At 55.9% G+C, this 12,440-nt stretch overlaps 1 protein-coding gene across 1 annotated transcript; it reads right to left on the bottom strand.

Moving 5' to 3' along the window:
* Window positions 1-1,885: 1,885 nt before the first annotated feature.
* Window positions 1,886-12,209, bottom strand: DUSP5 (dual specificity phosphatase 5). Its single transcript, XM_080597399.1, has 4 exons — window positions 11,498-12,209; window positions 7,347-7,489; window positions 5,670-5,889; window positions 1,886-3,494 (listed from the first exon to the last, which is right to left on the bottom strand). The coding sequence occupies exons 1-4, from the start codon at window positions 11,892-11,894 to the stop codon at window positions 3,094-3,096; spliced, it is 1,161 nt and encodes a 386-aa protein (XP_080453525.1). The 5' UTR covers window positions 11,895-12,209; the 3' UTR covers window positions 1,886-3,093.
* Between the last annotated feature and the right edge of the window lie 231 nt (window positions 12,210-12,440).

Raw genomic sequence — 12,440 nt, 5'->3', positions numbered from 1 at the left:
GGTGCAGCATTCGTGGCATCTTCCCCTCACCTACATTTTCCAGAGTCTAAAATCATCCTGTTTTGGTCTTCCCCTTGCTGCTACAGCTACTCAGATCATTATTTTCCACCAGAACCATCAGAGGTTTGTCCGTGAGATCCCCACTCCCGCCGAGCTGGCTGGCAGAGGGCACAGGCACACCGAACCAGCCGGTTCAGCCACCACCACCATCAGCCCCCGTCCTTCAGTTTGTCCTTCCCACACACCTGGGCTTGTGCCCATCTGACTGATCTGAGCTTCCACCCCTGGGAGCGAGCTACCTGAGCCACAGGCCCACCCGGGCTACAAAATCCCCCAGATCTCTCCATCCTATTCACCCCGGTGAACTTGCCCAGCATAAAACCCCATCAGGGCTATTTCTTTCCCTAAGGGTGGTGGGAGCCTGTCGCCTGCTGGTGTCCAGGACGTGGAAAACCAGGGCTCCTGCCCTGCCTGCGCAGGTTCAGTCCCACATCTCACCTCCCAGGTAGGAGCCATCCTGCTTTGTCAGCTGTGCCCAGCCACGACGACAGCCCCACTTCAGGCTCCTGCAGGGCTCTGGCTCCCCGTCCCCGCTGAAGCGCAGCCGAGCAGCTCCCTCTGCCAACACCCACCAACACACTGCGTACAGCCCAGGATCACAGCCCCTCTCCAAAACCGGAGCAGCTGCCTTCCCTCTCTGCTAAATACCTGGCTCCTCCGCCTGGCCCTGATCTCCAGCTGCTGTGCTCAGCTCCGCCAGGCAGCAGACCCCGGTTAACCCCGTCAGCCCTGCCTGGGCAGAACGTCATCGGCTCTGTGGAGGGCTTGCTGCTCCTCAGAAACAGCCTGGTCCCACCACAGAAGATACCTTACACCGGTTTAGTGAGAGCTGTTGGCTGCTCTCTTACTGTCAAGGTTGCAGGTCTCCTCCGTGCTCAGGATATGGCTCCCTTCGCTAGGCCTTGCGGCCTTTCTGCTCCGGAGCTCGTGCCTTTGCACTGCAACCGGCCCTGGCGTTTCCTGAGAGCACTTTCCCGAGCTCCCTGAGGGGGGCAATCAGCTCTCCTAGAGAATTAATTGATCTGCTCTTACCTTACCCTGCCCCTCTCACCTCCCCAGCTGCTGGCTCCCGTGCTCAGGTTTCCCAAGGAAACAGAAAGGAAAGCCAAGGCTCCTCTCTGGTGACAGCTTCTCACCTGAGATTTGCTTCCCAGGGAGGATGTTACAAATGGATTAACCCCACGGGGCACAGGCGATTTATAACCCACCCAAAGCTTTGGCATTCTCAACCCAAAAACTTGGGAATGCAGCTCTTAGATGCGCCACAGCAAGGAGCCAGAGAGAGCTGAAGAGCTTCCAGTTGAGGCGAGGTGTGAAACGGCTTGGAGATGCTGGCATTCAAACACCTTTTTATTAATGAAAACCACTACAAACACCTCCTGCAGCGGGTGAGCACGGTGGGCCCTTCATGCCCTGTGCCTGGAGTGACACCAGGGGGTGGCTGGTGGCCCCCATGCCAGTTTGTCGCCGCCCCGGGGCGCAGCATCCCCGCCACCTGTGCTGGGCAGGAAGTGGGGGCTGCGCTGACTGCAGGCTTTCGTCTGCAGCGAGACGGCACGGCTTATATAAAAGATGCATGAATCAAAACAGAAGCGCCTGCCCAGCGGCTGGGAAGTGACGCCACCATGAGTCATGTCATTTTGTTCAAAAAAAATCCTCCCCCTCACCGTCTCCCCCCTTTAGGCTTGCACCTTGGGGCGCTTCATCACTTGACCCAGCACTGCCTGCCCTCCCCACACCACCTTCGGGCAAGCTTCTTTCTCGGCTGGCCTTTTGGCACAAGCACTCCTGCAGCTCCAGCTCGCTCCAAGGATGACAGACATCTTGCTTTTCCTCAGTTTTTTTTTTTATTATTATTTTTACACTCCATAAAAAGTTGCAGGCTTTCCTTCACATTCACGAGATCTTCTGGAAATTATTGCCATTTCCCATACGTATTACATATAAAAAAAATAAAAAGGTCAACAGACAGAGCAGCTCCTTCCGAGCTTCCTGCAGACAAACTCAATGCAAGAGAAACCAGTTTTCACAGAGGAAGGCTGGCTGGAGGTGACCACACACACTAAGCGAGCCACATAACACTGAACAAGACCACTTTACCACGCACAACACACGTCAGAAACACTTGGGAGGGACCAAAAAAGCCAAGCTTTTCCTTTTTTTGGTGTAAAAATCCAGTAGTTACAGTGTCATCTGATGGGAAGTAACTTGGATGAGGGTTGCAGACATTCAAGTATTCTAGGGCTGTTCTTAAATAACGGGTGGGAATATAATAGCTCAGCAGGGTAACCTGATAGTTTAAGTTCCTTGCTTCAGTTAAAAGCATGTCCAGTACAAAGGCAAACACAGAAGTACGGGAAATGCCACACCTGAACGGATCCATGGTCCAGTTTGGTCTCCAGTTACACTGCGGACAATACCTGGCACTGCAGAGACTGGAACAGGAGAGGGGATTTTCACCTGGTTGTGCAAGAGGGGCCAGGCAGGGAGCCCCTGCCCACCCGGCGCATTGCTCCCTGAAACGTGACGCTAAGAGGGAGAGGGGAGCTGGGGAAGCAGCAGCACGCTCTTCACTCCCACCACCCCTGCAGATGCCAAGGTGGGGCTTTTCGGTTTGCTTTCTTCCCCACAGCTGCTGTTTATTGCTTGAAAACTTAAGGTTCTTCTCAAAAACAAAAAGGGAAGGAGGTGGGAACTGGGAACATACAAAATGGACTTCTCATTGCTTCCCAAGAACCTGGAAATACAGTAGTGGCTGCACACTCTGGATAAAAACCTAGAAAAGCACTTTTTTCTTTTTCCATTTTTTTTTTTTAAAAAAAGGACATTAAAAGTTCAGAAAGCCTGCCACACGTAGAGCATCAGCGTCTCAGTCAGCATACACGTATGGGAAGTTTCACCCACAATGACTGCTCTGTCTTAGTCTAAGTCGGTGAGGTTTCTCTATTGCACGTTCATGAAATGTTCTTGTCGGGGTCACAGTTAGGATCAGAGGACTGCACCAGCTCCGGGCTCCCCGGGGCGGTGGGGCTCTCAGCAGGATGAAGATGCTGTCATCGGGCTGAGTTTCAGCTGGTGGACGGGAGAGTGGATGGGCACAGAACTCAACACTGAGGTAGGAAAGGCGAAACACGAGCCTTCAAAATTTTTGCCTAACGTCAGTTCTTCTGCAAAAAAAGACGCGGCTTCTCTTTTGCACGAGGCGACAGGTGGGCTGGGGGTGGAAGACAAGATCTCTGACTCATATTGTAGTAACTGTCCCATGAAACCAAAGTTTGGCGAGATCAGGCTCCGGCGCTGCTTGATGTAATCAAAGGCCTCCTCCAGGCGGAGCTTCTTCGTTTTCATGAGATACGCCATGCAGATGGTAGGAGAGCGTGAAATCCCCGCTTCGCAGTGCACCAGGATCTTGCCCCCCGTTCGTCTGACATAATCTGGGGAAAAAAGAAAGTCATTGCAGACATCAGCTGTCATTGGGGTTGGAGAGGACGCTGTGACACATGCCCGAAGCTGACAGCGGAGCATGGCACGCAGCCACTCCGTCAGCACAGCAGCCCTGCTTCTGTTGGGCACTGAGGGTGACTTGGAGACAGAAAGGAGTGGGACAAAACCCAGCCCGAGATGGAGCTGAGCTGCTGCTGCTTCTGATCTGTGCATCCCGGTTTGGTTCTGTCTCCATTTTTAACAAAGTCCTTCCCACGTGCCTATTTCTGCTTTGGTTTAATTCACTTTTCAGAGAGCTGAGGGACAGTGTGGCTATCTGGGCTGCGCTTGGGTTTGCTGTTCCTGTGTTTTCTGCCTGTGGCCCAAAGCACTGACCCTAGGCCAGCCTGGCCAGGCCCTCCACCACCAGGTATTTCAAAGGCAAGAAAGGAGCTGGCTTCCTCTCATCAGCTTCACTAGAAAAATAGGGCTTTTCTTAAAGTTCTTTAAAGCCCCAACCTGAGCCCCTGCTTGGCCGGTTAGCAGCAAGCAGCTGTGCCCAGAGGTACCCTTGGTGGTACCCCTGGGTGGGGAGGCTGCGCCCGCTCCCTGGGGCCCTCGCCACAAAGCACAAAAGGACTGGTAGGCAGCTGCTAAGTCCAAGCATCCCTTAACCAGGCTGTAATTAAGTCAGGATATAAAAGGCTTATGCAAAGCACCCATTTTACACAACAGTGAGCCACTGTGGTTACTCACACAACACAATGATTGTTATTAGATTAAAGAGAATGTGCTTAAAATAAGCCCTTTCCACACTAAAACAAAGTTCAAAAATAGGCATCCTCTGGTCTCTTGCCTTGAGCAAGATGTTCAAGCTCCAATTTATGGAGAAATGCGCCAAGTGTGGTGCTCACTGCGTGGCACTGAAACAGAGCCGAGCAGGTTATCATTTCCCTGTCTTGGACTGTCTGCTGGGGGGCCAGTGCCACCACGGCCAGTTATACTTCGCTACTGTACAAAATAGGGAAGACACAGATTTGAGTCATTCCCAGCAACTCCACCACACACTTTTATAAAAGTGAAAACCGAAACCACCCTCAAAAAACTTTGGGAAACTTCCAAGTGACTCAACTACTATCAGAAAGTGCTGGGGATGGGACGGAAAAGTGAATTAACATTTCCCTGAAAATTGTGAGAAGTCCTTTACCAGGAAGAGAAAGGTCTTGGAGGGCACCCTGACATTGTTTTTTGTTTTTTTTTTTTTCCCCCCTCCTGCCTGCAGTGTCAAAGAGCTCAAATTCAGATGGGTGATGAGTCTCAAGTCCGTAACTGGGGTTTTATTCTGTTTCCTCTGACACACTCCTGGAGAACAACAGCCCTGTTTTCAACACGATCCCCACCCAGGCTCAGGCTGCTCCACCCCACAAATCGCACTGTGGTCCTGACGGACCAGCCTCCCCTTTGCTGTGCCACTCACCTACCCCAGCCTGGTACAGAACTGGGAAGGGATGGCCCTTGAGTTTTCCAAAAGCCTTTTTTTCTTCCCCACTGGGGTATTTAAAGGGCGAGATAGTGATATAATTACAAGGAGAAATAGGAACAGGTCCGTGATAAGGGGAGATGCTGGATTTCTAAGATCCTGACTCGGGGGGGGTGTCCCAGCACAGCAAGGTAATAAGCTAACCATGCATTCACCTGGCTTTTACAGGGCCTGAAAAACATGTATTTTTCTTTTTTCATCTCCACAAAAAATCAATAGACTTCAGTGTTACTCAGCTGTACTAATTTGCTCCACTGTAATGCTGAAGTTACACCTAAGCTTGCTTTGAAAAGAAAAAGCTAAGCAGCTCACTCGCCTGGTGGCAGTGGGGAGGGGGCATTTTCCTTCCTCAGCCTCCCAAAAAACCTTGCTCTGAGTGTCCCTTCCCTGCTGAAACCTCTCTGCCAGGACAGATGCTGGGGAGGGAGCTTAAACTTTTATAGTGACATCTATGAACATACAGAAAGCATCCTCCAGTGTGTATTGTAAAATAAATGAACACATAGGAAGATACGGACATGTGTTAGAAATGCATCTTTAAAAGAGTAGGAAAAGTGTGCTTTCCCTGCCACTTTGGTCTTTGCTTTGCAGCCTGCTTATTTGTCCTTAAGAACTTGAAATGCAGCGACGTAAGTCGGGCACTTACCGATGAAGTCGATGGCTTCCTGGAAGTGCGAGCTGATGTCGGCCGTGTGGCTGTCCTCCACCGGGATCCACTTGTAGCAGTACTGGTCCTTGAAGGGCTCCGAGCTTTTCCTGGAGACGTTGAGCAGGGCCGTGATGTGCAGGTTGGCGAGAAACTCGCACTTGGAGGCGTGGTAGGCACTACCAAGGTAGAGAAAAGGCAGGATTTCCACCGGGCCACCCTGGAAGAGAAGGAGCAGAAACACGTGAGCGACACCGCCTTCCCACGGGTACTTTGAGGCCTGATATCACAAAGAGAAAGGCAAGGGAGCCTGAGTGGGTGCCCGCTCCCTCCCCCCGATGGTTTTAGACCCCGGTGTCGCTGCCCAGTGAATCATTGCCATGGCACAGCCCACACAGGAAGGAGGTTTTCATTTTCTTGTCCACATCTGCGAGGCACGAAGCCGGAGCCAGCCCACTCACGCAGGAGGTTTCTGGCTTTCGTCAGAGCGCTGCCCCTCAGGAGGGGCCCGAAGCGCTTTCATATGCGGGGCCCGTCCCCACAGGGCCTTTGCCAAAACGTGTGTGAGGCGGGGAGGTAGGAGGAGGAGGCTGCCAGAGCTCAGCGTGGGGCTCGGCCGCTCTGCTCACACCTCCCGAGCCCCGTAGCAAAGCAAAACCCCAGCGGGACACCCCGTCCCCAGCAGCGCCGCGGGGCTCGGGCTGGGGACACCCCCTCCCCTGCGTCACCGGTGCCACACAGGGCCACCCACCCGAGATGTAATCTCGGTTCCTCCTTCCCCAGAAGGAGAGGAGGCTGGGTGACGACACCGCCAGCAGAAAGCCACCGCCTGACACAGACGTGTCAGCGGGGCCAGGGCGGCAGGTAACTTTCCATGATGCGCCAGCGCTGCCGCCAGCTCCTGGGGGCGAGAAATCACCTTTCCAGCCCCCCGAGCCACCCAGCCCAGCCGGTGCCACACGCTGGGGACAGCCAGGAGCCACCTACATGGTGGGGTGGAGGCTGGGACCCCCCCAGAAGGCACACGGGGGCGGCTGTGTGGCAGGGGCCTGGTGCGGAAGCAGCCCAACCGCAGGGTGACATCTCGGAGCACACGTCTTCCCCGGCCCCGGGGGCGGGTGCAGGGGCACGGGGACTTCCCCCCCACCAAAACCCCACGGGGCCCCGCTCCCCAACACCGGCTGCCGGGGCCTCCGGTGCTGCTTTGCCTGCCCGAGAGCCCCAGCAGCTCCACTGTGTGCCTGGGGCTGCCTGGCCATGGGATAAATAGGCCCTAAATGCAGCTGTGGGGCTTCACAGGTTTTATTTATTTATTTATTTATTTAACCTCCTGCTGTTGCCTAAATGTGAAGCCAGGTGGAGGCGATGCTGACCAGCAGCGCACATTTATGTGGACAGTGACAACCTGTTGACAGCCTGTGCCAGCACCGGTGAGACACGTGGGACGTCACATCCCTAGCCAGCCTCTAGAGCCATTACAACTGCTTTTCCGATCAAAACACGGCAACTTCTTGGAAGAACACAAATATTACCAAACCCCGTGCACCACAGCGGCTTGTACGCATCTGCCTTTGGGGCATATAAGGCTTATGAAGCCCAAGGGGCCAGGGAACAGAAGCACCAAGCCCGGTGGCACAAGATGACCCGAAGGGGAGGTGACCCCGCGGCGGCACACACCTGGTCGTAGGCAGGCTTCTGGTTGGCGCTCTGCTTCTCACAGTGGCTGGCGAGGTTTTTCTCCGCATCGTTCCTCTCGGGGGAAATGAGCTTTCCATCCACGCAGCACTCAGGATATTGCGAGTTAAAGGTTTCATATCCCCCTAGGGAAGGGGAAAAAAAAAAAAAAAAAGAATTGCGGATGTTTGCACTTCCAAAAAAGTGGTTTAATTAAAGTGGAGGAGAAACAAAGCTTGGGCACTGGTAATGAAGTGGGACAGAGCCACGCTGCCATTGCCCGGGGTTGATTAGGAGAAGCCTATCCCCGGGGAAGCGGGGCTGTTTAAGAGACTTCAGGCGCCCAAGGAAAACCTCCGATACCACTGACAATGATTAACTTGCTAAAAGCCGATGGGTAGAGATTAAAACTGTTAGCGAGTGTAAATCTGTTGAGCCTAGGAAACATTAACCCCAGTGCGGCAGGGCCTGGGCTCCCTCCCCCCCACCGACACATGAGCACCGCTGCCAGCGTCAGAGAGGGAGCTCTGCCGAATTCGGCCTCTCCGGAGCTGTTATTGCCGCATGCGTTGGGGCAGCACAAGTGTTTTATTTGCATTTTTGAACGGACGCAGGCACACGATGCTCGCAGCCGTGCCATTAATCACCGCCGTGCACGAGACAGAGGGTTAATGAAGACAGTCCCACTGAAACCAATCTGTTAAATAACTGCTGTAAAACTTAATGAAATCCTGTGACAGCATCTGACAACTGAATAGCCCCACATGAGCTATTCCGCATGGTTAAATACTGCATTCGTTACATTCAGTGCACTGCTAATGAAAAGGAATTAATCCTATTATTACACTGTTACTCAAAGTTTGTCGTCAGCTAAATCATTGCCTGCTTCCAGGCTAGGAATAGGCTGCACAGGAGCACACGACCTCCAAAATGAATGCAAGTCTGGTAGCAGAAACAGCCTGCACATGTCACTTGTGCCGCGTGTCTGCCACCTGTGATTTTTTTCAGGACAAAAGCAAACGGCAAAGCTCCTGAACAGGTAAACTCAGTAATCCTTTAGAGCACGGCCCTCGAGCAAACAAGGCTCTGCGAGCAAACCCTGCGATCCGCTTCGTTAACCTGCGACTGTTTCGCCCCGACAGGCGGCATCAGCACGGGTGCCCCGTTTCAAGGAGCGGTTTCCCAACAGGGGAAGGGCTGCAGATCCCGGCACCCGCCGGGCCTCGGCCACCCCGTGTGGTCCCGGGGCTGCCCCCCGCAGCTCCCCCTGACATTTCAGCCCCGCACCGCCGGTGTCTCACACATTTGCAATGCCTGAGCAGATGTGTGCTGAAATTCATGACGTGCGGCTGTCGCCCACTCAGTCGCGCCGTGGGGTCCTTGTGTTGCAAGAGCACGGCACGATCCAAAGCCCACTGGGTGTAATGAAAGTCTGCTTTCCATGGCGGGGGCCAGGAGGGTGACTTGGCAGTCACTTGGCACTCAGCAACACCTGCACCTTTCCTCCCACTCCCCCGGCCCCAGCCAAATTCAGCCAGCGCGAGGCAGCGGGTCGAGCAGCAATGCGACCGTGGAGACTGTGAAGAGGGGGGCTGATGAAATGATATCCCTAACAACTGGTGGTGGAAAAGCCAAACACAAGCAGCTCTCCAGACTTTCTCAAACCAGGGTGCACTTTTAAATCCTCTTGTTTTACATAGCTGACCTTATCTTCCCCCTGCCCCCAGCCACTGCCATCACATTGGAAAAATATGTACGGCTCACGGAAATAGTCGTGATCCTCCTTTACTCCCCATGTTGTTGTTTTTATTCCTGAATGAACACAGGCCTGCCTGAGCCAAATCAGCGTGTGTGTTCAAACAGCCACGCATCTCATGTCTCTGGGGCAGCTCATGCATGCAGTTGGTGAATGGTTAATTACAAGCCTTGGGGATCAGGATATTTGCAGGCCATTCTTACAGTGAGTCATCTTCTCATCCCATCCTCCAGCAATCTCCTCTCTTCCCCCTCCCCACTCAACCTAGCTTCCCTGAGGTCATTTCTGCAAATACTAGATTGCTCATCGCAGAGAGCTGTGCTGTGCTTCATTTTTAATCAATAAATAACAGAATCCTTGTCAGCACCAGGGGGCTATACATTATTTTATCTTTCTGCGAGCTCTTCACCCACCACACGCAATCACTCTCGCCCTGCCGGGGCCGAGCTCACCCAGAACAAAACTGCACCTCCACAGATGAGAGATGACACACTCAGCCCCTACAAGCCAGAAAGCGAGGGAGGGAAGGGGCCAGCACCCAGCTCAGCACCCATTTGCCCTGTGCTTGCTGCCCTGCCTGGGGCCAGACCCAGGACTCTTGGTGGGGCCTCGCTCACCCCACCACTGCTTCGGAGGTGAGACCACCGCAGCCCTCAAGTAGCCAACACCTCCTCCTGCCTTCCCCACAGGGGAGAACAGGAATATAACGGGGAACCTCGAGGAGCTTTCCCCCAGTGGTTTTACAGCCCATTATTAGCAAAGCTAAGACAGACGCACACGAGGCAGCAAAGCCAGTGCTTCGGAGCCCGAAGGTCCTTGCTGTGAGCACTGCCCGGTGCTGCAGGGTGACTTATTTCCCCAGTGTCACAGAAATCTTCCCCGCACCACAACAGCTTCCTGGGGGTCCGTGGCCCCAGTGAATCAGCAGAGTTGCCCACTGAGTCACACCGGATCTGAAAGGGAGCTGTGGGCTTCACGGGCCTGAGCCTGTTACCCGGAGGACTTCACAGCAGGGTGAAAAGGGGGAAACCTCCTCCTCCTCCACTAGGTAAGGGGAAACGCTTTCAGCCTCAAGTCGACAGACTTTCAAGAAAGAGGCTTTGCAATACACAAGAGATGCAAAGCAGAGCCCACGCAGAACTCCGCCCCAGATACACTGCCCACAGCCACAGCCACCACTTCAAAGCATGGGGCTAGTGCATGAGGAGGGGAGGGTGATCTTGTGGCTACACGAACAGGCTGAGAGTCAGCAGAGATTAATTCAGTCCCTGGTATGCCACAGACTTCCTAGCGTGACCCTGGAGATGTTTCTTCATCCTGACTTTAATGGGGTCCCTAAGGATTTGCCTGGCCCCACACAGCGCAAGCATCCCTGCCCCGGGGCAGCAGGTTTGGTGCTTTTGGGGCGACTGCAGCAGGCTGGCGGTGCTCGGGTATAGCCAGGGTCATGGCAAAGTGCCCTGAGAGTCTCCCTCCCCTTTGGTATCGGGCAATACCCGTGCTGGAGATGCCTCTACCCTAGCAGGGATGTCCTCTGGGCACTACTCATTATATAAGGCACAAACTGGGGGGGACACAAAAAAAACCTACTTTGATAAAAGGTTTAATAAAAGCCTGTCAATCCTGGCCGGTGAGGACACGCGGACAGAGTCTAAGAAACCCCAAATGGCCCGATTTTCTCCTCCAGCCGTGCCCCCTGCTACTGCTCGGGGCTCCCAGGGAAGTCCCCCCCCCGGCCGGCACCGCCGCCAGAGGGAACTGGGGGGGGTGAGGGCTTGGAACCGGGGAGGGCAAAAGGACAAAGGCGCTGCCGAGCCGCATGGGGGGGGGACGGGCAGGAGAAAGGGCAGGCTACTCTGCTTTATTATTATTGTTTTATTATCCCCGGTTTACACGAAAGGAAAACAAAAACCGCAATCAAAGGGCTATCACGCACGTGGGGGGGGGGGGCGGTACTGCCGGCCCCACAAAGCCCCGGGGTTTCGGTGGGGGCAGCGGCCCCGGGTGGTGCCGTTTCCCACGCAGCCCCTCGCCCTCTCGTTGTTCTCCCCCCCCCCCCCCCAACTTTTCGTCCTCCTTCCCTGCTGCTCTTCGCTACTCATCAGTCTTAAAGGCGATGGGGGGGGGGGGGGGGGGGGGGGCGGAAAGGCAGCTCGGCTCAGCCGGCAGAGCCTATCCGGGATTTATCTCCAGTGGGTGGAAAAGCGATGAAATCCCGGCGTTACCCCCGCTGCCCTCCTCCAGTAAGCAGTTTAACCGCCCGGGCAGCGGGCGAGGAGAGGGGAAGGGAGCCCCCGGGGGTCGCCGCTGTCCCGGAGGGCTCCGGGGCCGGACCCTCACCGCCCCCCCCCCCGGCCCCTGCCCTCCCGATCCGCGCCGCCCCCCCCTCGCCCCTCACCTTTCAAGAAGCAGACCCTGGCCCCGGCCTCGGGGAGGCTGGAGAGCAAGGCGTTGAGGACGATCTGCGCCGTGCTGTCCTTCTTCAGCTTCTGCCAGTGCCCCGTGCCCTGGTCCAGCACCACCACGGCCGCCAGGCGGGACGCCCCCGGCGCCCCCCCGTCTCCCCCCCGCAGCAGCCGGGCTCGGGCCGCCTCGTCGGGCACCACGAAGTGGAGGGGCACGGCCCCGCCGCGGGCCCTGCGCATCACCACCGAGTTGAGGTTGACGTTGAGCGAGCCGCGGAGGCAGGAGGCCGAGTAGGACAGGTAGGGGCGGCAGTCCAGCACCAGGCAGCGGGAGGGCTCCTTCCGCAGGAGCTTCCGCAGCTGCCGGCAGTCGAGGGACGTGACTTTCATAGCGCCCGGGAGCCTAACAGCCGGGGAGCCGCGGGGCCGTGCCGGCGGGGCCGCTCCGCATGGACGGGACGGGCGGACGGGCGGACAGACGGACGGACAGACAGACGGACAGACAGGGGACGGAGGCGCCGCGCCGAGCCCCGCGCAGGGAATCCCGGCCGCCGCCGCCGGGCATTTATATGAATGGGAGGCCGGGCCCTGACGGCACTGCCCATATAAGGGGAGTGACGCGCCCGCTTTCCTTATATGGGCATCTCCCGCCCCGCGCCACGCCCCCCGGCGGGGTTTCCCCTCCCCGCCAGGGCGGCGGGCGGGGGCTGCGGGCGGCGTTAGTCAGGCGGGGGGGGGGGGGGGGGGGGCGGTAGGCAGAGGAAGCTGAAAAACGCCGCAAAAATCCTCCCGTCATCGGGCCCGGCCTCCTCGCCCCCGTGCTGAGAGCCGGGGGGCGAGGAGGAGGAGGAGAGAGGAAGAAGAAGAAAAAAGGGAAAAAAAAGAAAAGGAAAAAAAGAGAAGAAAAAAGGGAAAAAAAGAGAAGAAAAAAAGGAA

Source organism: Anser brachyrhynchus, assembly GCF_964034855.1.
Source record: "Anser brachyrhynchus genome assembly, chromosome: 6".
NCBI lineage: Eukaryota > Metazoa > Chordata > Aves > Anseriformes > Anatidae > Anser > Anser brachyrhynchus.
This window is presented reverse-complemented; position numbering and strand designations above follow the sequence as displayed.